This window comes from Podarcis vaucheri, assembly GCF_965113315.1.
Source record: "Podarcis vaucheri genome assembly, chromosome: 2".
Taxonomy (NCBI): domain Eukaryota; kingdom Metazoa; phylum Chordata; class Lepidosauria; order Squamata; family Lacertidae; genus Podarcis; species Podarcis vaucheri.
Window position 1 is genome coordinate 116,809,041 of NC_138760.1, and position 26,547 is coordinate 116,835,587.

Below are 26,547 nucleotides of genomic sequence, written 5' to 3' on the forward strand. Positions count from 1 at the left end.
GCAAACCAAGTTGTTGGACTATGCGGAAATGGTAAAGCAGACTGGAAAACTCAGGAACCAAGAGGACAAAAACTTTATAAAAGAATGGGAAATTTTTAAAAGGTATTTAGGAGACCACGGCAAGCAGATGGAAATACTGGCAGGATTTTGATTCCACTTGTGTTGTAACAATTACCATGGACAATATGGACTGATATAAAAGTTATAGTTTGGAAGTATATGCAGTTGTAAAGGTTCAAAATGGAACCCCATGGAGGGGGTGTAGTCGCGAGATTCATTTCAAGAGAGCCCCTGCATAGGCAGATGTAGGATGTGGCGCTGTGTCTGAACCACTGAGCCTCTTGGGTTAGCCAATCAGAAGGTTGGCGGTTCGAATCCCCCAATGGAGTGAGCTCCCGTTGCTCGGTCCCAGCTCCTGCCAACCCAGCAGTTCGAAATCATGCCAGTGCAAGCAGATAAATAGGTACCACTTTGGCGGGAAGGTAAATGGCATTTCCATGTGCTCTGGTTTCTGGCATGGTGTCACATTGCACCAGAAGCTGTTTAGTCCTGCTGGTCACAAGACCTAGAAAAGCTGTCTATGGACAAACACCATCTCCCTCGGCCTGGAAGCGAGATGAGCGCCACAACCCCATAGTCGCCTTTGACTGGACTTAACCGTCCAGGGGTCCTTTACCTTTTACCTTCACTCCTCCCCAATCATAGAATTGTAGAGCTGGAAGGTACCCCAAGGATCTAGACACCACGCTCTAACCAACTGAGCTATCCAGCCTCATTACTGGAAGCCTCAGTCCCATCTCTATATGGTTTAGCTATAATCCATAACTGGGGCCTGTTTTAGGCATCTTTCCAAAAGTCAAACTCCATTCTAAAAGCTGAACAATACAAACTGAACAACTCACAAAAATGTTTTTTTAAAAAGAAGAACCTGCCCTAACCACCTAATAAGGCTGCAAACGTGTTGACTGGTATTGTGGTTGAAGAAAAGAGCTGCTCCGGAAAGAGATCTTTGGCCATCAACTCAGGCTATAGCAGCAAACCTCCAGTGCTCCTTCGACAGCCCTGCTCTCTGAGAGGCTTCTCTGCAGCCTTTGCTTGCCAATGGAGGGCGAAGATGGTTATACTGCTTTGAACTTCCAGTCTAGGAGGGCTGCATCAGGAACTGCCGCTGGGGCTCAGAAACAAGGTACTCCGTTCAGACCCCTTCGTATCTTCCAGTTTTTGTCTGATTCCACTGTAATATATTGCTTGACAGATGGATATGATTTTCCTTTTCCTTTAGATTTACCGTATTTTTTGCTCTATAAGGCTCACTTTTTCCCTCCTAGAAAGGAAGGGGAAATGTGTGTGCGTCTTATGGAGCGAATGCAGGCTGCACAGCTATCCCAGAAGCCAGAACAGCAAGAGGGATTGCTGCTTTCACTGCGCAGTGATCCCTCTTGATGTTCTGGCTTCTGAGATTCAGAATATTTTTTTCCTTGTTTTCCTCTTCCAAAAACTAGGTGCGTCTTGTGGTCTGGTGTGTCTTATAGAGCGAAAAATAAGGTATCCTATTTGTAGAAAATTCGTTTATACCCTTATAAGCAGGATTTTTGTTTGAATAACGAGACAGAAATACAGAAGGGTGCATGGCACGTAGGGCTGGGGAAGAATTTCAGTTTTGTTTGCATTTTCATGAGAAACTACCCAAATTGCACTATTCGAAACAAAACAAAACTGTCTTTCAAAATTCGCACTTGTGTTTGAATTTTGCAATGCAGTTCTTCAGCCACAAAATAGGCACAAATATTCATATACTGGTGTCTATAAAAGTGCAGACACTCATTTAAATAATATACAAAAATTCAGAGGAAATTGCTTGCAAAAATGTGTATACATGAAAACTGCATATAAAAATGTGGGAGAAATCTGAAGTAAATGCGGATGAATTTTCATTAAAAATAAATAAATGGTTGGAAGCAACCCACAAAGTTAAAGCTGACTTTTTAAATGATCAGTGCCACACAAGTGTGAAGGGTCTCTGAATAAGTAAAGGGAGAGGGAATTGTCATTTGAAGTTCACATAAAAATGAAATCAAGATCAGGCTGCATGTTTTTAAACATGATGCGAGCAGAAATGTTTCAATATTCAATTTATTCCTTGTAAAGAAACCTGGAGTTATTTCTGATCATCAACAAGTGCATATATGTACCCAGTAATACCTCTATGATTCTCAGCACAATTTCCGTCCATGTGGTATTTGTTATTTTGTATCCCCCCCCCAAATAGCAAAAAAATCAGAAACAGGACCAAGGATGTCATTTGTTCTTTTATAACAAGTTTGTTGTCTTGATTTCTTATTATTACGGTGAGTTTTGCCATTTCTGTATAGTCCATTAATTTCTGTAGCCAGTCTTCTCTCTTCTGAACTTCTTTTCATTTGAGGGCAAATAACATTCTGGCAGCTGTAGTTGCATACATAAATAAATTTCTATACTGTTTAGGTAGTTCTAATCCTATAATTCCCAAAAGAAAAGCTTCTGGGTTGTTTTTTTTACAAATCTGTTATCTTAAAGATTTTTAGAAAGGAATGGAAATGGTTCAGTGAATATTTACAAATAAATTGTAAACAGACATTATGACATGGGCAAGATTATTGTAAATCCCTGCAGTTGTTGTTGTTGTCGTTTTAAACATATATGAACATATATGAGATATATATGAGCATAAAAGAATAAGTGAAGATAATTCAGAGTATGCAGGAAATGATGAAAATAAATGTAAAGAACCGCAGAAAAAGAGGGAAGCAAGCCGAGGTTTAATACGTTAGAATTATTGTTGAACTATTGTGACGTATATAAATGAAAATTATAAATAATATTTTTTTTATAAGGATGCAGAATTGAGGACAATGCAAATAAAATTAGGTATGCTAGTCAACTTGGAAAATAAGAAGTTATAATATGCTTTTATTCAAATTCAAAGCATGCATGTAGCATGAAGTGTGCACATAGATGGGTCTTTGCTTGTTGCTTCTTCTGCAACATTTCACACTCCTTCCCCCAGCCTAGCGAAGAAAAAACACTTCTGTAGATGCTGCACCCAATGTCCTGGCCAAGGCACAGTTTAAAGGTGTGAGCCTGCTGCCTGACCACCTGCTCCACCCACATCCTTTTCCTATGCACCTACTGAGCCACGGAGGCGACTCATGGTGAAAACTACAGCGCCTGCCTGTCCTCTTCTCTGCTAACACCTGTTCCCCACTGGGCCTGCCCAACAAAGGATGGTAACTCATTTGTTTCACTGCAACCCAGGACATGTTTTCAAATGCAATGGCCAAAGGTTTTGCTACAGAACTTCTTTCCACCTCAGGTCCACTTCCTGATTAAAGAGAATGCCTTGTATTTTAGCATCTGGCGCTCCATTTCTTTTTGTCAGGTTAATGAGCAATATTGGTAGTCAACTAAATAATTGAACGGGCAGAGTAACTTCCATTTGGACCATGTCTGTCTTACCAGGCACATCTCATGCCTGTAGGAAGGGATTTGCACTGGATGCCCATTAAATATCAAGCCAGATTTTTAAGGTCTTCTTACTTATATATAAAGCCCTAAACAGCTCTGGACCAGATTTCCTAAAAGAACAACTTCCCTTTCGTTGGCAGGTAAGGGTATTAAAAGTACAAATGAAGCCCAATTAGTCTTGCCACAGCTTCCTGATTCTTAGCTTGTGGGAGGTAGGCTCCTTTCACCGATAGCTCTAGCGATATGGAGGGCACTCCGTGATGAAATACAAGTATATTCATCTCTATTGGCATTCTGCGGGCTTTTGAAGATGCCCTTCTTTACACAGATTTCTCAGCATAAATCTCATATTTTAAATACTGCCATGTTTTAAAGGAACGTGTTTTAAACACGTTGGAAGTTGCTGCCGCTTGATTGTTAAAAACATTCCCTGAGATTTTATGGAGAAGTGTGGGTAGTAAATTCTATTATGAATAATGATAACTGATAGGAACAAATGCAAACCAAAAAGAAATTCATGCAAGCAGCCGTCCTCACCCTGACCTCTTCCCCCACCCCCAGTGGTGAATCCATTTGACAGTAACTTCAGAACCTCACCACGTTGGAAGTTCCTGCCTATTTATTTATATACCGCTTGATTGTTAAAAACAAACAATCCCGCAAAGCGGTTTACAAAAGATAAACCGGTAAAAGCAAGCAATACTTGAAAACATACATAAGTCAAAATACTCAAGCAGATCAAAATTACCTCAACTATCTAAGCATTTGGGTAGGCTTGTCTCATCAAGAATGTTTTTAGCTGGCACTGAAAAGTGTATAGTGAAGGCATCTGCTTCATCTCAACAGGCAGGGAGTTCCAAAGTCTAAGTAAGTGCTGCCACACCAAATGGTTGAGTTATTACAGATGCAGAATGGATATTATGTAGCACTAGTGTACCATAGCATACCATAGCAGACCCGTTGAAATTAACAGATGTGATTAACATAGGTCCATTCATTTCAGTGAGTCTACTCTGAGTAAAAAGTATTTGGATACAGTCCATAATACATCACTAGTGATCTGTGGTTCTTCTTGGTGGGTCACAAGTTATTTGCAAGCCTATGGATTCAACTGCTGACCTTTATAGCAGGTTTTAGTTTTGTTTTTGCTTTTTAAGAAAAATATCCATGCCATGAATTAGGGGCTGAATTATATCAGATATGGGGAGCTGGTAGCAGGGAATGGATTGATATATTAGAAATGATCATCCTAGAGGAACCTTCTAGTATGCAGAAGTTTTCAGAAGGACAAATCATGGAAAGTGCAGATAGAAGGCAACTTATTAATGGTTTTCATAGGAAACTATGAATAGGACAAAGCGGATCACATCTTAAGAGATACATGATTTTATTGCACTATGAAGGGCACCTTTGCCCAGAAACAAAAACTCTAGGAGCATCCTCAGGCAACACCTTGAATCTGGGAAACCTCTAAAGCTCAGTGGCTGTGAATCTAGATGTCAATCACATCAGAAACTTACCAGGTATATTAAGGAAGAACTGAAGCACACAGGATCCATTATGCTGATGAACAAGGTGGTACTCTCCAGCGAGTCCTTCATAAGCATTCTTGATAGTAAGGCCACTCTCAGATCTATAGAATTGCTCTTCATATGTGTTGACACTGTGATTCAGGTGCCCCTTGTCTGTGCTCAAGATGTATTGCCAAGAAGAGGAGGAGTGGTTCTTCTTGTACAAAGCAAGACTCTTGGAATGGTTCAATATATTATTAGGAATGATCGTCCCAGATGCACCTTCTGGTATGGAAAGATTAGCTGAAGGGCACTGCCCAGGGTCTAGAAATTAAAAAAAGATGCATTTATTTAAAATAGGGCAAGAGTAGCTATCAAAATAGTAGGGAAGCATGATATGATAATACGATGCAAGAAATGTATTTTTGTTTTGTTGTAAACTACCCTGAGATCTGTACTCTTACCTTACCGTACATCAGTATACATGTGTGTGTATTCCTACTATCTTGTTACTTCTTTGTTTTTGTTTTCAACTCCCTTTCCTTCTTTCTCACTTTGTCTTTTAATAAATGAAATTCTTATAATAGAATATTTTTATATTTTTAAAAAACCTACCCTGAGATTTTATGGAGAAGTGTGGGTAGTAAATTCTATTATTAATAATGATAACTGATAGGAACAAATGCAAACCAAAAAGAAATTCATGCAAGCAGCCGTCCTCACCCTGACCTCTTCCCCCACCCCCAGTGGTGAATCCATTTGACAGTAACTTCAGAACCTCACCAGGTACGCTAAGGAAGACTCGATGGAAACAATTTTTTCTCAAAATATCTTTAAGTTGGTATTCTCCAGCAAGTTGTTTGTTGGTGTTATTGATAAAGAGGTCATTTCCCCGTAGATAGAAGTGTTCCTTGAATGAGCTACTGTAGGGATTCAGTTTTCCTCCAGTTATGACTAAAATGTCAACATCAGGATCAGATGAACTGCTCTTATGAATTAAAATTAAAATGTTGGGATAACTGGAAACATTAGCAAAGATCATCCCAGATGAACCTTCTGCTATGGAGACGTTAGCACAAGAGCAGTGTGTGGAACCTGGAAGAAAATGAGGGCAACTCATTAATAGAATTCTACCACTAGCCAGACAGATTAGATCTCACATCTTAAGAGAGGCAGGATATCATTACACCATACAAAAAATGGCACCTTTGCAATTGCACATTTGATAAAGGTCATATTACACTTGTTGAAGGCAGTTTGGAAGCTTACAGGATCCCATCATCTTTGGGGGGCAGACTGTTCTCATTGGCATGGCAGGTTCGGTTCACCCTCTGAGCCCCAGGTGCCGGCAAATGCCACATCGCTCCTGCTACTGGGTTGAATAAAACATTTTACAAACTTGTCTTAAGAGTCCTTACACTTTGAGGCATATACTTGCAACACTGAACTAGCAAATCTAGTTCCACACTTTTCCTGGTTTCTTTACTTTTCTACTGAATCGCATATTCCAAAATTTGTAATCTTCAAATTTCTTCCTCTGTTAATTTCTATTAGCTGCTATTCTGCAGGATTTACTCAAGAACTGCTTGGTTATTTACTTGTTTATAAAAGTAAAGGTAAAGGTACCCCTGACCATTAGGTCCAATTGTAGCCGACTCTGGGGTTGCGGCGCTCATCTCGCTTTATTGGCCGAGGGAGCCGGCATACAGCTTCCAGGTCATGTGGCCAGCATGACTAAGCTGCTTCTGGTGAACCAGAGCAGCACACAGAAACGCTGTTTACCTGCCCATTGGTGCGGTACCTATTTATCAACTTGAACTTGATATGCTTTCGAACTGCTAGGTTGGCAGGAGCAGGGACCGAGCAATGGGAGCTCACCCCATCGCAGGGATGTGAACCGCCGACCTTCTGATCGGCAAGGCCTAGACTCTATGGTTTAACCCACAGCGCCACCCACGTCCCTTACTTGTTTATACTGGTTCTTAAAATCTTCAATAAACATTTTGCAGTGCTCCTTATTTTCTTTATCATCCTTTTCTCTTACCCTGTTTGTTATGCCTGCCAATTCAGCATATTCAAGCATTTTAAACAGCCACTTTTCCTTAGTGGGCACCATACTCGCAGCGGCAGAGGAAGCCGATCGGGCACCTGGGGCTGCACACATGCCCTGCACCCAGGGGCAGGGCCAGCCGCCCGTGTGGGCAGGGCCAGACCCCCACGGGGTGGAGCAAGCCGGGGCAGGAGGCTCCGTGGGACCTCCAAGGAGTCTGCCTGCCTCCTCACATTCAGCCACCCTACAGCTGAGGGCAAGGCAGCGGGCGGACTGTTTGGGGCAGCGTGGAGCCTACGGGCGCCCAAGCCATCGCATCTCTCCTGGACGCACTGGAGGTCCCGCCGTGAGTGCCGCCAGGCATTTTGTCACCCCCCTAAGTGGTGACAGCCAGGGCAACCTGCCCCCACTGCACCCCCCCCGTCCTCATTCTCCACCTTGTGTCAATAAGACTCTAGCCACAGTGGTGGCATATAATAATAAATTCTTTTGCTTTTTAGGGACTTCTGTTGTTACCATTCCCAAAAAGAATGCCTCAGCTTTTTTTGAGGAAGGTTTTCTTTTTTAATATATTTTTTAATTTATCGTGGCAACATCAACACGTTGGAAGTTCCTGCCTGTGTGTGTGTGTGTGTGTGTACACACACACACACACACACACACATACACACAAAATGATTGTTAAAAACAAACAATCCCGCAAAGCGGTTTACAAAAGATTAAACCAGTAAAAGCAAGCAATACTTGAAAACATACAAAAGTCAAAGTACTCAAGCAGATCAAAATTACCTCAGCTTTCTAAGCATTTGGGTAGGCTTGTCTAATCAATAATGTTTTTAGCTGGTGCTGAAAAGTGTACAGTGAAGGCATCTGCTTCATCTCAACAGGCAGGGAGTTCCAAAGTCTAAGGAAGTGCTGCCACACCAAATGGTTGAGTTATTACAGATGCAGAATGGATATTATGTAGTACTAGTGCAGTGGTCGTTTAACCGGCCCACGAGGTGCCCCCAAACTGAGCCGCCCACTCGGCAAGTTCTCGCGCGCTGTGCTAAACCAGTGCAGGGGGACTCACTTCCATGGCACAGAAAATTGAGTCTGTGCATGTGCATATGCCAGAAATCGCATCTGCACAGACACAAATGCCAAAAATTGTGGGCATGCGCACTTATGTGCAGGCACAATCCGGCCCAGAAAGGGATCTCCACTGGAGTGAACCGGCCCAGGCAAGGTAAACCTTGCTGACCTTTTTTTAAGGGAGCTGGCACCACGCTTACACATTATCTCTAACAAGCCCCTAGAACAAAATAAAATGAAAGGGCAGAAGAAAATCTAATGAAGTCCTCAATTCCAGTGCGAGACACATTCAAGACTGAGCAGTTCTTCCAAGTCATCCTCATGATTTAAATCACCACATATCAAAAAGTTAAAGCGACCACCAGTTTGTTGTTCTTTAAATAAATTAATAAAGTCACAGACAATGAAGTTCCTGGCCAATTTGTGTTTAAGTATGAAACTGACATTTTCAAATATTGGGGGGGGGGGTGTAAAGCAGTGAACCTAAAAAGGCCCCGGAACCTAAAAAGGACCCAAAACTTGGGTCACAAAAGCTGCAGCCCTAACTGCACTTACCTGAGAGTAAGCCCTGCTGAATCAAATAGGACCTTACTTCTGAGTAGACAGTAGGACTGCAGCAAGAAACACAGTTGGGAATTAGGGCCTTCTGTTTTAACGCCTCAACCAGAGGAAAATGCAATATTGGAGATTAGGGAGAAAGGATGGAATATGAATAGATTGGGGGGAGGGGGCTGAGGAGAGACCAGAAACCACAGGTAGCAAGACAAGGCACCGCATGTTGAGATCTCTGAAAGCAGGGGTGGAAACTTGAATAAATTTTTTTGGGGGGGGATCGATCGCATATCCAGGTGGACAGACACCATTTGAATGGCAATGGCGATCAACTTTGGGAGTGCCGGCCCCTCAAATATTTTATTGGGGGCGGGGGCAAAGGGACCTCGGCTTCTAGGAGTTTGTTCTATGGCTTAAAGTAACAGCGTACCTTGATGACAGGAGTTCAGCAGTGGAGGGGTAAGGGGGGTGTTTTGCGGCGCGGGTGAGTCATCCTCGCCCTCTAACTCCCACAGGAGGGACGCTGACTACGAGGGGGGCAAGGCTTTAAAGAGCCCCCCCATGCCCACGCCACCGTCCCAACCGTCCAGTTCCCCACCTGACCCTGGGGCCCCTCACATCTCACTCGGCCGTCGCCAGTGCCTACGAACCCGAAACGTCCGCCAGCCTCGACGGGCAGGAGTCCAGCAGCAGCAGCAGCAGCAGGGCTCGGGAGAAGACTCCTCCTCGCCGTGCGCCCCCGTTGCCTTCGCCCGCGGGCGGCTCCTTCTCGCACCAGCACTGCCGCCATCGCCCGCTCCTTCCGACACACTCTTCACCACTGATACCACGAACTACCGTAACTTCCGACGAGGCCCGAGGAAAGGAAAAGGGAGGGCAGAAGTTGCCGGGAAAGGGGCGGGAGCGGGAGCCCGTGAAGCCGTGGACGCCGGGGAAGCCGGGGCAGCCCGCTGGGCTATGCGCAGAAGCGGTGCCTGCTCTGTTGGCGGCATATGTGCCAGCTCCCTGGGGGACATGGGTCCCCAAGCACCCGCAAAACTCCCCATGAAGGAGCTGGGCACCCACAAATTTCGGTGCACGCTCCATGGCATCCACAACCCCCGGCACCTACGGTAGCCTAGGGAACAGCATCCCAAGTTGCGCTTAAAGAAGTTGCGCAATCGAAAACAGCAACTGATCTTAAATACAATAAACGAATTGCTCGTTTATTATATTTTAGAATAGAATAGAACCTACCCAAGTGACGCTGACATAACCCCCCCCCCCACAAATGCGCTAACTATTACCCTCCCTCTCCACCCCACTTCTTCTTCCACAACCTTATTCAGGATATAACACTATTGTCTCACTTCAGATGTAAAAAAGAAAGGACTCTGCAAAATGAAAAGAGATAGAATGCATGTACTTTCTTAAACCAAGAAAATCTTTCATAAAATTATTTAATAAAGGAGTCCCTGGGAATGGATCATCAATGGCTACCACATGAAGTTCACATCCCAGCTAACTTTGCTGCGGTGGCATAAAGTGTGATGAGTGGAGAAAGGGGGGGATTGAATTAGATTTGGATTAAAGAGTGGGAGGTGGGTTCCAGAAAGTAGCCTATATGTAGTCCTATAGGTGTTTACTTGAGGCGTTTTGGACCATCTGACTTAAGCACCTTTGTGGCGCTTGTGTTGGGTATAAATGTTTATAAGCAATGTTGTCAGTGTTGTTCACAACATTCTGGATTTGTTGGGGTGTTGGGGTAGAGATATGGGTATTGGCACGCTCTGGCGCCAACATTGTGCTGGTTGCCTGCTGAGTTGGCCATGCATGCCAAGTTAACAACAACAACAACAACAACAACAACAACAACAACGTTATTTATACCCTGCCCATCTGGCTGGGTTTCCCCAGCCACTCTGAGCAGCTCCCAACGGACTGACTCACCACCGCCACAGCTTAAGAGGCCCCATGAGGCACCGGGACACCGCTGCTGCTGCTGCTGCTGCTGCTGCTGCACTGTGAGTTGGGAAGGCTGCTCCCTCCTCAGGCTGATTCCACCAGGCCCAGGGGGCAGGGCCCAGACTGACTCACCACCGCCACAGCTTAAGAGGCCTCATGAGGCACCGGGACACCATTGCTGCGGCTTCACCGTGGGGGTTGAGGAAGGCCGCTCCCTCCTGTAGGCACACTCCTCCAGGCCTAGGGGGCGGGGCCCACACTCGCCACCGCTACTGTCTTAAGGACACTGGTGTTGCCGCGGCAAATGTTTAAAATGTTTTTATATATTTTAAAATGTTTTATAGGGGTTTTTACTTTTTACTTTGTTGTACCACTGTGAACGGTGGTTTTTATTGATGTATTTTTATTTTGTTCCGTTTTATTTTGGTTTGGGGTTGGATATTGAGTGGGGTGGGGATTTGTTTTGTTGGTACAATTGTTTTGTTTTGATTTGTTTTCTATTTTGTAAATGGAGGTTGGTTTGAGGCTTGGGATTGCTACCGTAGTGGGGCGAGGGAGGTATGGCGGTGGGGGCAGATGTCATAGGCGAAGGGGATCGAGATACAGATATGCTTGTACCCCTTCCAATCTGTGCCCCATCCCGAGGGACGAGGGTAGGGTGAGCAAGGATTACTCACCTCCGTCACTGGTGTTGTGCAATGTCAGGTCTATAGGCAACAAAACCGCCACTCTGCGAGATTTCTTCACCTCGCAGGGGATTGACCTGGCTTGTGTGACGGAGACCTGGGTGTGTGAAGGGGAAACTGTTACCTTACGAGAGATGGCGCCCCCGGGTTTCTCCGTCCTCCACCAGTCGTGGACTGTGGGCCGGGGGGGAGGGGTGGCATTATTAATCCGAGAAGACTGTTCTTTCAGGGCTCTACCATTGCCATTGATCCCCGGCATTGAATGTGTTGGCCTAGTGTGGGGCTCCGAGGTGAGCTTGGCTGTCTGGCTGGTGTACCGGCCACCTAGCGCACCAGCAGCCACCCTGTCAGGCCTGTTGGACGCGGTGGCCGGCTGGGCCTTGGAGTTCCCCAACCTATTGGTACTGGGGGACTTCAACATCCATGCTGATGCCATTCCCTCCTCACAGGCACTGGACCTGGTGTCTTCCATGGCGACACTAGGGCTCTCCCAGTTTGTTTCGGGCCCCACACATCAAGCAGGCCACACGCTGGATTTGATCTTTGGCGCCGGTATAGATGTGATCATGTCTCCTTCGATGAAGGTGCCATGGTCTGATCACTACGCTCTGAAAGCCAGGATTGACTTTCCACCCCCACCCTGCTTAGGTGGCGAGCCGATTTGGGCTCGCCCGCAGAGGCTGATGGACCCTGATAGATTCCATCAGGCCTTGCGAGACCTTGCTCCCCCTGGCGCCTCATTGACTGAGCTTGTTGAGGGCTGGAATATCCAGCTCCTAGCAGCCATCGATGAGATCGCACCTAGGCGCCCTCTGCGACCCCGGAGAAACCGGGCTCCCTGGTTTACCGAGGAGCTTCGGAAAATGAAGCGGGACCTCAGACGGCTAGAGCGAGTATGGCGGGGTGCCCGTGACGGAGCCTCAAGAACATCTTATAGGGTTTTTATGAAAACCTACGAGATGGCAGTGAAGGCCGCTAAGAAGTCCTACTTAGAATCATATCATAGAATCATAGAGTTGGAAGAGACCACAAGGGCCATCGAGTCCAACCCCCTGCCAAGCAGGAAACACCATCAGAGCACTCCTGACATATGGTTGTCAAGCCTCTGCTTAAAGACCTCCAAAGTAGGAGACTCCACCACACTCCTTGGCAGCAAATTCCACTGTCGAACAGCTCTTACTGTCAGGAAGTTCTTCCTAATGTTTAGGTGGAATCTTCTTTCTTGTAGTTTGGATCCATTGCTCCGTGTCCGCTTCTCCGGAGCAGCAGAAAACAACCTTTCTCCCTCCGCTATGTGACATCCTTTTATATATTTGAACATGGCTATCATATCACCCCTTAACCTCCTCTTCTCCAGGCTAAACCTGCCCAGCTCCCTTAGCCGTTCCTCATAAGGCATCGTTTCCAGGCCTTTGACCATTTTGGTTGCCCTCCTCTGGACACGTTCCAGTTTGTCAGTGTCCTTCTTGAATTGTGATGCCCAGAACTGGACACAGTACTCCAGGTGTGGTCTGACCAGAGCAGAATACAGTGGCACTATTACTTCCCTTGATCTAGATGCTATACTCCTATTGATGCAGCCCAGAATTGCACTGGCTTTTTTAGCTGCCGCGTCACACTGTTGGCTCATGTCAAGTTTGTGGTCAACCAAGACTCCTAGATCCTTTTCACATGTACTGCTCTCAAGCCAGGTGTCACCCATCTTGTATTTGTGCCTCTCATTTTTTTTGCCCAAGTGCAATATTTTACATTTCTCCCTGTTAAAATTCATCTTGTTTGTTTTTGCCCAGTTCTCTAATCTGTCAAGGTCGTTTTGAAGTGTGATCCTGTCCTCTGGGGTGTTAGCCACCCCTCCCAGTTTGGTGTCATCTGCAAATTTGATCAGGGTGCCCTTGAGTCCATCATCCAAGTCGTTGATAAAGATGTTGAATAAGACCGGGCCCAAGACAGAACCCTGTGGCACCCCACTAGTCACTCTTCTCCAGGATGAAGAGGAACCATTGATGAGCACCCTTTGGGTTCGGTCAGTCAGCCAGTTACAAATCCACTGAGTGGTAGCATAGTCAAGACCGCATTTTACCAGCTTCTTTACAAGAATATCATGGGGCACCTTGTCAAATGCCTTGCTGAAATCAAGGTAGGCTACATCCACTGCGTTCCCTTCATCTACCAGGCTTGTAATTCTGTCAAAAAACGAGATCAGGTTAGTCTGACATGACCTATTTTTCAGAAATCCATGCTGACTATTGGTGATCACAGCATTCCTTTCTAGGTGCTCACAGACTGTTTGCTTAATGATCTGCTCCAGAATCTTCCCTGGTATTGATGTCAGACTGACTGGGCGGTAATTATTTGGGTCCTCTCTTTTCCCCTTTTTGAAAATAGGGACAACATTTGCCCTCCTCCAGTCTGCCGGGACTTCGCCTGTTCTCCAGGAATTCTCAAAGATGACTGCCAGTGGTTCTGAGATCACATCTGCCAGTTCTTTTAATACTCTTGGATGCAGTTCATCTGGCCCTGGAGACTTGAATACATCTAGAATAGCCAAGTATTCTTGTACTATCTCCTTAGTTATTCTGGGCTGTGTTTCCTTTGCTGAATCATTTGCTCCAAATTCTTCAGGTCGGGCATTGTTTTCTTTATCGGAGAAGACTGAGGCAAAGAAGGCATTGAGGAGTTCAGCCCTTTCTGTGTCCCCTGTTTGCATTTCACCATCTTCTCCTCTGAGTGACCCCACTGTTTCTTTGTTCTTCCTTTTGCTACGAACATACCCATAAAAGCCTTTTTTGTTGCTTTTAACCTCTCTAGCAAGCCTGAGTTCATTCTGTGCTTTAGCTTTTCTGACTTTGTGTCTACACGTGCTGGCTATTTGTTTGAATTCCTCTTTGGTGGTTTCCCCCCTTTTCCATTTTTTGTACACATCCTTTTTTAATCTTAATTCAGTTAAAAGTTCTTTAGATAGCCACCCTGGCTTCTTTAGGCACCTTCCATGTTTCCGTCTCATTGGTATTGCCTGACGTTGTGCTTTTACTATCTCCCTCTTAACAAACTCCCAGCCATCATGAACTCCCTTTCCTTTTAGTATTACTGTCCATGGGATCTCACCCAGCACTTCCCTAAGTTTTATGAAGTCGGCTTTCTTAAAGTCAAGAAATTGAGTCCTAGTATGCTTGGCTGCTCCTTTCCGCTGTATAGTAAACTTCAGAAGAGCATGATCACTCGCGCCTAATGATCCTTCCACATCTACCCCACTAACCAGGTCATCAACATTGGTTAGGACCAGATCTAAAATGGCTGTTCCTCTTGTTGCTTCTCCCACTTTCTGGACAATGAAGTTGTCTGCAAGGCCAGTGAGGAATCTGTTTGACCTTATGCTCTTGGCTGAGTTTGACGTCCAACAAATATCCGGGTAATTGAAGTCCCCGATTACTACTATCTCCCTTCCTTTTGCATGCTTGGCCATCTGTTCCAGGAAGGCATCATCTATGTCCTCCATTTGGCTTGGGGATCTATAGTAAACGCCCACAATGAGGTCTCTGTTATTCTTCTCTCCCTTAATTTTGACCCAAATGCTCTCACTTTGGCTTTGAGGATCTAAATCTTGGATCTCTTCACAGGTATACACATCCTTGACATATAACACCACTCCTCCTCCTTTCTTGTCTGGTCTGTTTCTCTGAAATAGATTGTATCCCCCCATTATTACATTCCAATCGTGGGACTTATCCCACCAGGTTTCAGTGATGCCTATTATGTCATATTTAGTTTGCTGTACTAAGAGCTCAAGCTCATCTTGTTTATTTCCCATGCTTTGCGCATTAGTGTACAGACATTGAAGTCCATTAATCATTCCCCCGTGTCTCTTATTTAAGGATTTTTTCCTCCCACCACTAGGTCCGCGTGCTGTTTGCTCCATTTGGTCTATGACATTTGGATGATCATCTTCATCTATTAATAGACTCCTACCTTCAGGAGCACTGTCTCCCTCCCCCACATTAGTCAGTTTAAAGCCCTCCTGATGAGGTTTCTGAGATTTTTGGCAAAAACATTTCTCCCAACCGTTGTGAGGTGCAGCCCATCACTTGCCAGAAGTCCATCTTCAAGAAACTGCAGTCCATGATCTAAGAATCCAAACCGTTCCTGTTTACACCATTTGCGAAGCCAGCTGTTCACTTCCACTATTTTCCCCTCTCTCCCTGGGCCACGTCGTTCAACTGGGAGGACAGATGAGATGACAATTTGTGCATTTAGTTGCTTCAATTTCCTGCCGAGAGCCTCGTAGTCTCTTTTGATCTTCTGGAGGCTATTGCTTGCAGTGTCATTGGTTCCCACATGAACCAAGAGGAGGGGGTATTTGTCAGTGGGTTTTATGATTCCTTGCAGCCGTTCAGTTACATCTTGGATCTTAGCCCCGGGGAGACAGCACACTTCCCGAGACATCTTGTCAGGCCCACAGATCACTGCTTCTGTTCCCCTCAGTAGGGAATCCCCTATCACCACTACACGCCTCCTCTTGGGTTTGGTCGGGGTTCTTCCGTGAGCTGTCCGTTCCAAGGTCGCCTGCACATTCCCTGAGGACTGACTTTGCTGCTCGTCTTCATATACCTGATCGACTGTAATGAGGGAGAGATCCTCAAATGGAGTCTGCTCTTCGTCTTCCATGCTAGGGGAGAGGACCTCAAAGCGATTGTGTATTTCTAAACAATCAGAGTGAACCCTGGGCCTCCTACTTCTTTGAGTCACGTTTCTCCATATATCTGGCTCCTGTGTTGGTGAACTAGACTCCTTCTCAGGGGAGTCCCCTGTCTCCTCCTTGGTGGAGACGGTGTGCTCTGTTGCTTCCAAGAAGAGCTCCAGCTCTCTAATTCTTTGGAGCATAGCTACACGTTCCTCCAGTTGCTGGACTTTGTCTTTTAAGAGGGCAATCAACATGCAATTGCTGCAGGTAAAGCTGCCTGCAACTTCTCGGCCTCCATTGCCTCCGCTAGCTCTTGCCCAGCGCAATTGTTTAGTATAATTAGGTCTTTAATGTCCCTTGAAGGACAGCCAAATTTAAATAACAATTCGACACACAGCTGCGAGGCATTTGCGAGCTTTTTTGCGGAGAAGGTCCTGTTGCTCCGCCATGACCTCCCTGCCAATTTGGATACAATAAAGGAACTGGAGGCCCCTTGACTGTCCTCGGGTCCAGTATTGGACCACTTTGACCGGATATCCCCAGCCGATGTGGACAGACGCCTCCAAGCTGGAAAGCCCACCACTTGTCCTCTTGACCCGTGCCCGTCCTGGCTGATTAGAGCATGTCCAGATGAGGTGCGGGCCCCCCTGGGTGATATCATCAATTTGTCCCTTGGCACTGGGATATTCCCAGGGGAACTGAAGGAGGCAGTGGTGCGTCCGCTCTTCGATACCTCCCTCTCTATGGAGGCGCAGATTACAGCTATAACAAAGGCGGCATTTTTTCATCTCCGCCAAGCTAAGCAGTTGGCTCCTTATCTCTCTCGCCCTGACCTAACCACTGTGATCCACGCGACGGTCACCTCCAGACTGGATTATTGTAACTCGCTCTACGTGGGGCTGCCCTTGAGACTGACCCAGAAACTCTAGCGGGTGCAGAATGCCGCGGCGAGACTCCTTATGGGGTCTTCGCTGCGAGATCATATCCATCCGGTACTATACCAGCTGCACTGGTTCCCGGTGGAGTACAGGATCAGGTTTAAGGTGCTGGTTTTAACCTTTAAAGCCCTATACAGCCTAGGACCCTCGTACCTACGGGACCGCCTCTCCTGGTATGTCCCACAGAGAAATTTATGGTCTGCAAATAAAAACACCCTAAAGATCCCAGGCCACAGAGAGGTTAGGTTGGCCTCAACTAGAGCCAGGGCTTTCTCGGCCGCGGCTCCAATCTGGTGGAACGCTCTGTCACAAGAGACTAGGGCCCTGCAGGACCTGACATCCTTCCGCAGGGCCTGCAAGACAGAGCTGTTCCACCAGGCCTTTTGTCAGGGCGCAGCCTGACCCCCTCCTCTGGCAATCTGCACAAAATTTTGCTTGATGGTTGCCATTAATTTGATTTTAATTTGATTTAATTTTATAATGAATGTTTTAGAATGTTGGACTATTTTGATTGTTGTTAGCCGCCCTGAGCCCGGCTTCGGCTGGGGAGGGTGGGATATAAATAAAATTTATTATTATTATTATTTTGAAGATGCCCCTCTTTACACAGATTTCTCAGCATAAATCTCATGTTTAGATTACTGCCATGTTTTAAAGGAATTTTTATGTCTTGATGCAATTGTTTTATTGTGCGTTTTAATGGCGATAATATCAAATGAAAGCTAAAAACATGTCAATTTACAAAATGAAAAAAGGAGGTGGTTTTATCAGGCAAATAGATTACAGTATTGGAATGAAATTTCCATAGCTATTGGCTGCAAGACGTCTGAAATTAGAGCATTTAGAGAATGTATATAAATATTCCCAAGCTCACCAGCTGTCAGATACATCTGTAAATAGCCCTGATTTTTTTCAACCACTTTGGATGGTACACTTCCTATGAATATATAGCCCAGTTGGTTAGAACATGGTGCATATACTGCCTAGGTTGCAGGTTTGATTCCTGTATGCTAGAACTGCATAGATTGGACTCGATGCTCCGCAGGGTCCCTCCAATGCTACAATTCTATGTTTCTTCTACACAAAAATCAATGTCACACATCCACTTTTTCCTCTAAATAAAAATAGCAAAGTATTTCAACCTGCTTCCTATTAGTGGATGAATGTTTTCTGAAGATTTTTAAAATTCAAACTAATACAAAACATCAGAAATAAAAGATGGTTTATTTCCTTCGCTCTCTTTCTCTGCCCTCCTTTTGACAAAGCATGTTGCTGACAGCTGACACACACACAACAGACACCAGAAAGCTCCAATATATATTCAATCAGGCCATATAGCAAGAGGAGCACAAAATGACAGCGAGCTGAGCATAGTCAAGGGGTTACGAACAATGATGAGATTTTCAGGGTGCAAAGTTTATCAGTACATTGGTATCAGAGACTGCTCATTTCTTTTTCTTTCTTTCTTTCTTTTGTATTTTTGTTAAGATTTACCGTAATACAATTTAATTTTAAAAAAGAGAAATAATACATAACAGAAAAGAAACATTAAATCATTATACAATATCCAAAAAAGAAAAGAAAAAAAAATAAAAGAAACCCACCACCCTGTTTAACTTCCCTCCACCGCTACTCGTCTTCTCTAGAATCAATTTTACCTTTATCGTTGCATTCTGATTGTTATTTTCTCTACATACATACATACATATGTCATTGATAATTTATTGTTTTGATGCATTTACATTCTTAATTGAAGCATATTAGCATGTCTTTTTTTCTAAAGGGAATTCATTAATGCATGAAACATTATTAAAAAAAAACGAAATATTACTATCTAAAATATATAACCTTTTGCTAGATTTGGACATGATTGACAAGGAAGTGAAAAAGACAATGATTAAATGGGTGCAAAATTCGGCCACACAATATATTTAGAGCAATGGGAGAAACTTTGGCAGGAAGATATAAGGGTTACCGCCTGTAGTACAATAAAAGAAAATTTCGTCAAAATGTTCTACAGCTGGTATTTAACCCCAGTCCAATTAGCAAAAACCGATCAACTGAAATCCAACCTCTGCTGGAAATGCAACAAGGAAGCTGGTACAACAATGCCTGTGTGGTGGAGTTGCACCCCGAGTAAGTACATCTGGGGAGAAATACATGAGGAGTTGAAAAAAAATGATTAAAATCCCATTAACGAAAAAACCAGAGGCTTACCTACTGGGCCTTTTAGGAAAATAAATACCGAAATTGAAAAAAAGAATTTTCTTCTATGCGACCACTGCAGCTAGGATCGTAATAGCATCTAAATGGAAAGCTAAAGAACTACCTACCGAGGAAGAATGGATTCTCAAATTAAATGAATATTTTAAATTGGCTAAATTAACAGCACCTATACGATAGCAGTCAAATAAAAAACTAAAAAACGAATGGCAATGCTTTGATGATTATATGACAAAATATTGTTCCAACAGAGACTGCTCATTTCTTGCATGTGGAATGGGAGATCAGCTTTTCTCCTTATCGTGCCAGCTCCATCAAAGCTCACTCTTATTTTTGTCTTTTGTGAACTTCATTACAAGCCCTTCTAAATTACACAAGTTTAGCCTCGCAGATCTCCACATTCCTACACCACTTCCACACACCCTTTAAACTCCTCCTGACAATTCAATGTTTTAGTGTACATTTCTCTGAATGTGCACATTTTTTGTTTGCAATTTTGCCTAGCACACTGTTTGTTTCGAGCCGTCCCCTAATACGGTGCATTTTGGTAGGTTGGCAGTTTACTAAACATATACCATTTGCCTGTTGCCTCCTGAATGGATCTTTTTTGTCAAAAAACAAATCACCCAGCCTTCTCCCTGTGATGCTTGTTAGCCTGCAATGAGTTACAGGAAATTCTAATCTAGGCACTGCTGACTCACATCATTCAAGTTTTCCCACTCCTCACAGATGCTTCCGGGCTTCCCTGTTGGTACCGGATCACCCTGTGGGCAGGTGGCTTTGTGATCATCATCCTGGGTGTGGCTGTGACAGTCTTGGGTGAGTATTATTTATTATTTCATTTATGAATTGCTGTCCATGTGGCATCCTGAAGTGGTTTACCATACAATAAAAGCATATACAGAATGATGGTCTAAATAAAAACAGTTAGCACATCTTCCATTAGCTCCAGCCCATTTGGTCTGGCCCCCTCTCCAGAACCCTCCTTCTCCCCCCACCCCAGTGGTTTCAGTTGGCTGGGTTGGTGTGTATGGAGCACCCTTTACAAGTCTGGTGCATGGCCTTGTTCTGTGTACTCCCATGAGCTTTCTTCAGGGCCATACACCTTCCACAAAATCAGGTGTTGAAAGTTCTTCGCATTGTGGAGTCTAGAATTTGTTCTACTTCATACTCCCCCTCTCCTTCTACCATGACGGGAGGCGGAGGTGCTTGTCTAGGTGCCTGGTAAGGGTGTGCGGGCACAACAGGCAACAAAACTGATCTGCGGAAGATGGGGTGAATCTTCATGGATACAGGCAATCGAAGCCAGAAAGTCACAGGGCTGATCTGATCTACAACTTTAAATGGGCCCACCCTCTGTGGCTCCAATTTCTTGCACCTGCCTTTCTGTGGCAAATCACGTGTCAAGAGCCATACCTGATCTCCCACCTTAATCTCGGTGCCAGGTATTCTGTGTGCATCAGCCAATCTCTTACAGGCTTCCTTAGCGCAATCCAAAATTCTCTTTTAGCAAACTCTGTATTCCTGTCAGTTCTTCTATGAAGTCTTCTGCTGCCGGCACTCACAGGGAGTCGGTCGGGGATGGGAAGGTGCGAGGATGGTATCCATAACTGGCAAAGAAGGGGGCCTGCTGTGAGGAAGCATGAAGAGTGCAATTGTATGCAAACTCAGCCAAGGAGAGATTGGATACCCAATCGTCTTCCTGGTAGTTCACATATTCTGATTATCTGTCAATTGGGAGTAGATTGACAGCTGAGGAGAAGTAATGTCAGTTGGGAAAGTCAGGGAGGGAGGGAGGTGTGAGGCAAACAACTCCCAAAGCTGAGGTGAAAAACGGGTATCTGAGGCCTGAATAATAAGCTGTTCTTCCCCCTTATGTTAATAATAGTTTGCTGGTGAATATCAGAAGAAGGGAGCTGGTGGCTGTGTTAGACCAAGTTGCTGCCCCAGATAAAGATGGTAACAGGAATAAAATGGCAGAAGTGTGTCACCATTGTCTTATCATAGTGTGTCACCATCTTCTTCTCTCATTCCTTGGCCTCTATATTTTGATTTTGTGCCTTAACGTTATGCCTACTCATTTAACTGGCTTTCTTTGTTTTGCGGGGACAGCTTTTCAGTTGGAAGCTGACAAGGGAAAAATTCTACTGAGCAATGGTGGATGCAATGCCTCAACAGACAAGTTTCGGGCTTCCCTAAGACACAACTTCTGCAATCAAAATCAGTATAATTCCTCAGGTAGAACTGATATATTGTACTGCTGTCTCTTTCAAGCATAGTAATTGTATTAAGATCTTGCTTTCAGTTCACATCTATGTTGTTTTGAGGCATAAAACCTTCTGTAAAGAAATTACCGTATTTTTCGCTCTATAAGACGCACCAGACCACAAGACGCACCTAGTTTTTGGAGAAGGAAAACAAGAAAAAAATATTCTGAATCTCAGAAGCCAGAACACCAAGAGGGATTGAAGCGCAGTTAAAGCAGCAATCCCTCTTGCTGTTCTGGCTTCTGGGATAGCTGCGCAGCCTGCATTCGCTCCATAAGACGCACACACATTTCCCCTTACTTTTTAGGAGGGAAAAAGTGAGTCTTATGGAGCAAAAAATACGGTAATTTCATTCATTGAAATTCATTCATTTCATAGACTCATAAAATTGTAGAGCTGGAGGGAACCCCAACGGTCTCCTTGCAATGCAGGAATCGCAGCTAAAGCATCCCTGACAAGATGGCCGTCCAGCCTCTGCTTAAAAACCTCCAGGGAAGGAGAGTCCACAACCTCCCATGAGAGACCGTTCCACTGTCAAACAGCTTCTAATGACAGAACGTTTTTCCTGATAATTAGTCAGAGTCTCTTTCCTTGTAACTTGAATCCATTGTTTCAGGTCCAACCCTACTGAGCAGGAAAAAAACAGGCTTGCTCCATCTCCCGTGTGGCAGCACACATTCCAGCTTGTCAAAATCCTTCTCAAATTGTGGCACCTAGAACTGGACATGGTACTCCAGGTGGTGTTCTCATAGTTTGGTGGCAGAGCACCGATCTTGGATGCAGAAAGTCCCAGATTCCATACCTGGTGTCTCAAACTGCTGATGGTCAGTGTAGACAAAATTGAGCTAGATGAACCCCATGATCTCCCTAAGAATAAGGCCACTCCCTATGGTCCTGAATCATCAAGCATTGTTGGCTTCATTCTAGAGCTAACTTCACACTCAACTCTGGCCATTGCCTTTCTCACTAAGAGCCAGGTGAGGGAGGGGGACCCACCCATCTGCCCTCTGGCGCAAATCCACTTCCTTGGTTATACCAAGAACAGTATTTCAGGCTATTAACTCACCTGGCTAGTTCAACAACGGACTAATCCAGGCACCTCCAACTTTGATGAGTTTCAGAGAGTCCCCTGCAAACCATCAGTTTGCTGGACAGCTTCACTCAGCCTAGAGACGCTGGATCTTGACCGTTGCAGAGCACATACGTTTTTCACAATCAAAATGGAGGCCCAGTCATAATCGTTAAGTGTCTTTCCTTCCACAGATAATTCCCCTTGCAAAGTGTGCCCTATGCAATGGCAGCTCCACAGGGACAAGTGCTACTGGCCATCAGACTATATGAAAACCTGGAATGAGAGCCAACATGACTGTTCAACAAGGGATTCTCAACTGCTTGTCATCCAAGACAAGGAGGAGATGGTAAGGGGACAATTGCATATGCATTCCACAAATGATAATGCATTCCACAAATTCCATTAAGTTTAAATTTCCTGTCCAATCAGAACACTTTGTTTCCCTCACCTCATTTCCTTTTAAGGCACTTTAAGTATATACTGTGCTGCCTCTCTGTGGTTGGTCTAAACTTACAAACGTATATGAGCACGTGTAATAACTACCATCATTAACAAAGAGTGCCACGTGATTGGCCAACAGTTTAAACAAAGGAGCTTTCCTCGTTGTTTGCTAGAATTTTATTTCAGGATTCAATTTCACCTCACTCCAGTACCTCACATAGTCCAACCACATTCCGAGGATGCTCAATATTTGCATTAATATTGGATGCCCCCATCTCCGCTACAGCCATGAGCAGAGGATCCTGCCACCATCTGTACGGCTCTCTGGTGGCGCCAGCGGCAAACCGCTATGTACAATGCATGCGCGGTGTCGCACTCATGTGCTGTGCGTAGCGATGCCACACATGCGCTGTACATAGTGGTTTGCCACCGGCGCCACTGGAGCACCGAGCGGACGGTGGTGGGATCCCTCTGCCGCCAGCAGGAGCCGCTTATGGCGAGCTGGGGGGCCCCCTCCCAGTCTCCCTCCCTCCCTGGCTCACTGTAAGCGGCTCCCGCTTTGCCGCTATACAATGAGACAGGGAGGGAGGGAGATGGACAGGAGCCATGGCCAGTTCATCAGTGTCTAGAGAAGGCCTTGGGGAGCTTGACTAGTGAGAACCAAAGCAGAATTTGCAAGCAAATCCCTGTAACTGTACCCCAAGTCCTCTTTTTATTTAGGAAGACTCTTTAGGAAGGTGAGGTTGGTGCTAGAGCAGTGGCAGAGGAGGAGCTGGTGTTCCCCTCGTTCCCCCCCCCCCATTCCACATGGCCTTTCAGCGGCTTTCCCCCATGGATGCTTTAAAGCGTGTTTGGAGGCTTTTTCAACGGTGTTCCCACTATATGCAATTTCACTTCAATGCACAGTTCCTTGCAACGTAACCCTTGTGTAAATGGGGAGGCCTGCATTATAAATGCTTAATGCTGCTTTGATTACTGTTCTTGGTGAATGTTTCTTTATAATTAATATCAACTTCCACATTTTACTACTTTATTTTATTTTAGTGTAAACTATATTCTGAAGTTATCAACTTGAATATATATATATATATATATATATATATATATATATATATATTCACATTCTCATACAGGATTTCATAAAAAGCATTACAAAAGAATCAAATTACTGGATTGGACTCTCACGATTACAACTGGAGAAGAAATGGATGTGGATTACAGGCTCCCAGCTTGATCAGAGTCTGTGAGTTGTTATTGTTTTCAATCTAAGCAAAAATTCACACACTTTTAGAGCTAAGATTATCTTGGTGTGCAACTGAGGCATTGGTTTTTGCACTGGTTCCAATTAAGTTGCCAGCATTTTCATGTAAAGAGAGGGGTCGCTAGGAACTGATATTAGACATGTTGCCAAATTCCACATTTAATTTGCACTGTATATTTAAGCAAGTGTTTCTCTTGCCTCTTTATAAGCTAAAGTTTTAGTAGGCTAAGGGAAAAGATTGCAAAAGATTTTTTCCCCTGCTTCTTCTATTGGCTGCTGAGAAGATTTCCTCATGTGACTCCTGAGAAATCGGGAAAGGTCTGGGGTGGCAAGTTTCCATTCCATGAAGACTTGGGCGTAGTTCTATTTTCATTTTTATTCACTGGCTGTCTCACTCCCCACTCATGGTCTCAATTGAAGTGCCCCCCTTGCTCCACAGCACTGGTTCCTTGGGGGAAGGAAAAATCCTTAGGGGCATGAATGGAGCATTTCCCCTTACAGTGGTACCTCGGGTTACAAACACTTCAGGTTACAGACTCAGCAAACCCAGAAGTAGTACCTCGGGTTAAGAGCTTTACCTCAGGATGGGAACAGAAATTGCGTGCCAGCAGCAGTGGGAGACTCCATTAGCTAAAGTGGTACCTCAGGTTAAGAACGGTTTCAGGTTAAGAACGGACTTCCGGAACCAATTAAGTTCTTAACCTGAGGTAAGATAAAGGTAAAGGGACCCCTGACCATTTGGTCCAGTTGTTACTGACTCTAGGGTTGCGGCACTCATCTCGCTTTATTGGCCGAGGGAGCCGACGTTTTTCCGCAGACAGCTTCCAGGTCGTGGCCAGCATGACTAAGCCATTTCTGGCGAACCAGAGCAGCACACGGAAAGGCCATTTACCTTCCCACCGGAGTGGTAGCTCTTTATCTACTTGCACTTTGACGTGCTTTCGAACTGCTAGGTTGGCAGGAGCACGGACCGAGCAATGGGAGCTGACCCTGTTGCAGGGATTCGAACCGCAGACCTTCTGATCGGCAAGTCCTAGGCTCTGTGGTTTAACCCACAGTGCCACCGATGGTACCAGTGTATTTATAAGTGCTGTATGGAACCACAGTGGCAGGGAGCGGAGGAGTAACTCTTCCTACTTCGCTCACAATCTCAATCACTGCCTCCCCAGCATTGATAATACAAGGAATTCCGGAGGCTGTTGTGGAGAGTCTTGCACAGAGCAGCTGGTGAAGTTTTTGAAAAGTGAAAGAATGGTAGAAAATCCTCATGCTCCTTGTCCTAACCAGTGACAACACCCTTCTCCATTGAATTCTTTTTAAAAAACCTAACCCTGTTTCTATTTTCAGAGCTTTCTTTCTCTCTTAACACACACAAATGGTTAAAAGAAAGTATGCCCCGGTCCCTGGTGGAGCATCCCTCACTGCTGCAATCCTCCTTCCCAGGCCCCAAACTAAATTGGTCTTGGTGCAGGAAAAGGGGGAGATGGTGCTGCTCCCACTATCAAGCTCAGCATGACTTTCTTCACTCTCTCCACTTTGATGCTACTCATCCGTGTTTGGAGGATTCAAATACATACAACCATTTTGGGAACACTCATGCTTTCTGTTAAGAACATGAAAAAATAGTTGTAACAGACTTCAGTCCAGATGTACCTTTTTCTTCCACAGATTTCCAGAACCAAACTACACTGAAGGAAACTCTTGTGCCGCCATAAAATATAAAGTCACCTCTGAACGCTGCAGTACTGTATTTAGATGGATTTGCCAGAAAGACCCTCTCCTACTCTGATATTTTAGTTTGATAAATGCCATAATTATGTGGGTTTTTGTTATTTGCTAGGAACACACAATAAAAATGTCATTGAGTCACTGAGCAGATTATGTAAAGGTATTATTCTGTTGTCATCAAAATACCTCTTTGTGAATTCCAGAGGCAGCACACCTAAAATGGAATTCTAAGTCAATTTATTTTGGTTACTAAAAGATTAGTTTTAAGTCACAATTGAGGATCAGCTGTAGAATTTGACAGTGCAAAATAATAATAAACAGGGAGGGTGCCACTGCTGAGAAAGCCCTCTGGCTGGTTCCCTGTAGCTTTGCTTCTCGCAGGGAGGGAACCGCCAGAAGGCCCTCAGAGCTGAATCTCAGTGTCTGGGCTGAATGATGGGGGTGGAGACATCTCAAGGAATGGGTGCAGCTGTGTCAGGCTTCAGGGAATTGGCTTTCCCCCCCCCCCCCAGCAGTAGATAAACAGAACAAAGAGAAAGGAGTCTCTTAGCAGTTAGAAACTTTAATGATCACAGCGAGAGAACAAAGAATCCATTCCTAGGAATGAAGGTGCTCCCA

General features: G+C 44.8%; 2 protein-coding genes and 1 long non-coding RNA gene across 5 annotated transcripts in view; 1 reads left to right on the forward strand and 2 right to left on the reverse strand.

The window, feature by feature from the left end:
- Positions 1 to 26,082, forward strand: part of LOC309525178 (killer cell lectin-like receptor subfamily F member 1) — a 32,871-nt gene extending 6,789 nt beyond the window's left edge. The window contains exons 1-6 of one of the 3 annotated variants that reach the window (XM_082210657.1): positions 897 to 1,186; positions 19,890 to 19,979; positions 21,273 to 21,398; positions 22,691 to 22,845; positions 24,074 to 24,183; positions 25,870 to 26,082. In XM_082210657.1, the coding sequence (XP_082066783.1) occupies positions 1,102 to 1,186; positions 19,890 to 19,979; positions 21,273 to 21,398; positions 22,691 to 22,845; positions 24,074 to 24,183; positions 25,870 to 25,990 (687 nt within the window). In that variant the 5' untranslated portion in view covers positions 897 to 1,101 and the 3' untranslated portion in view covers positions 25,991 to 26,082. Of the gene's footprint in view, positions 1 to 896; positions 1,187 to 19,889; positions 19,980 to 21,272; positions 21,399 to 22,690; positions 22,846 to 24,073; positions 24,184 to 25,548 lie in introns of those variants that run through there. The other 2 variants (XM_082210656.1, XM_082210655.1) reach the window with 2 other exon arrangements.
- Positions 2,297 to 3,861, reverse strand: LOC309525475. The gene is made up of 2 exons (XR_014216325.1): positions 3,338 to 3,861; positions 2,297 to 3,207 (listed from the first exon to the last, which is right to left on the reverse strand). It is a non-coding gene; the product is annotated as an uncharacterized lncRNA (long non-coding RNA).
- LOC309527520 (uncharacterized protein) lies at positions 5,008 to 9,941 on the reverse strand (the record flags this gene model as incomplete). Its single annotated transcript, XM_082214346.1, has 3 exons — positions 9,342 to 9,941; positions 5,799 to 6,110; positions 5,008 to 5,339 (listed from the first exon to the last, which is right to left on the reverse strand). The coding sequence occupies exons 1-3, from the start codon at positions 9,775 to 9,777 to the stop codon at positions 5,008 to 5,010; spliced, it is 1,080 nt and encodes a 359-aa protein (XP_082070472.1). The 5' UTR covers positions 9,778 to 9,941.
- Positions 26,083 to 26,547: the final 465 nt, after the last annotated feature.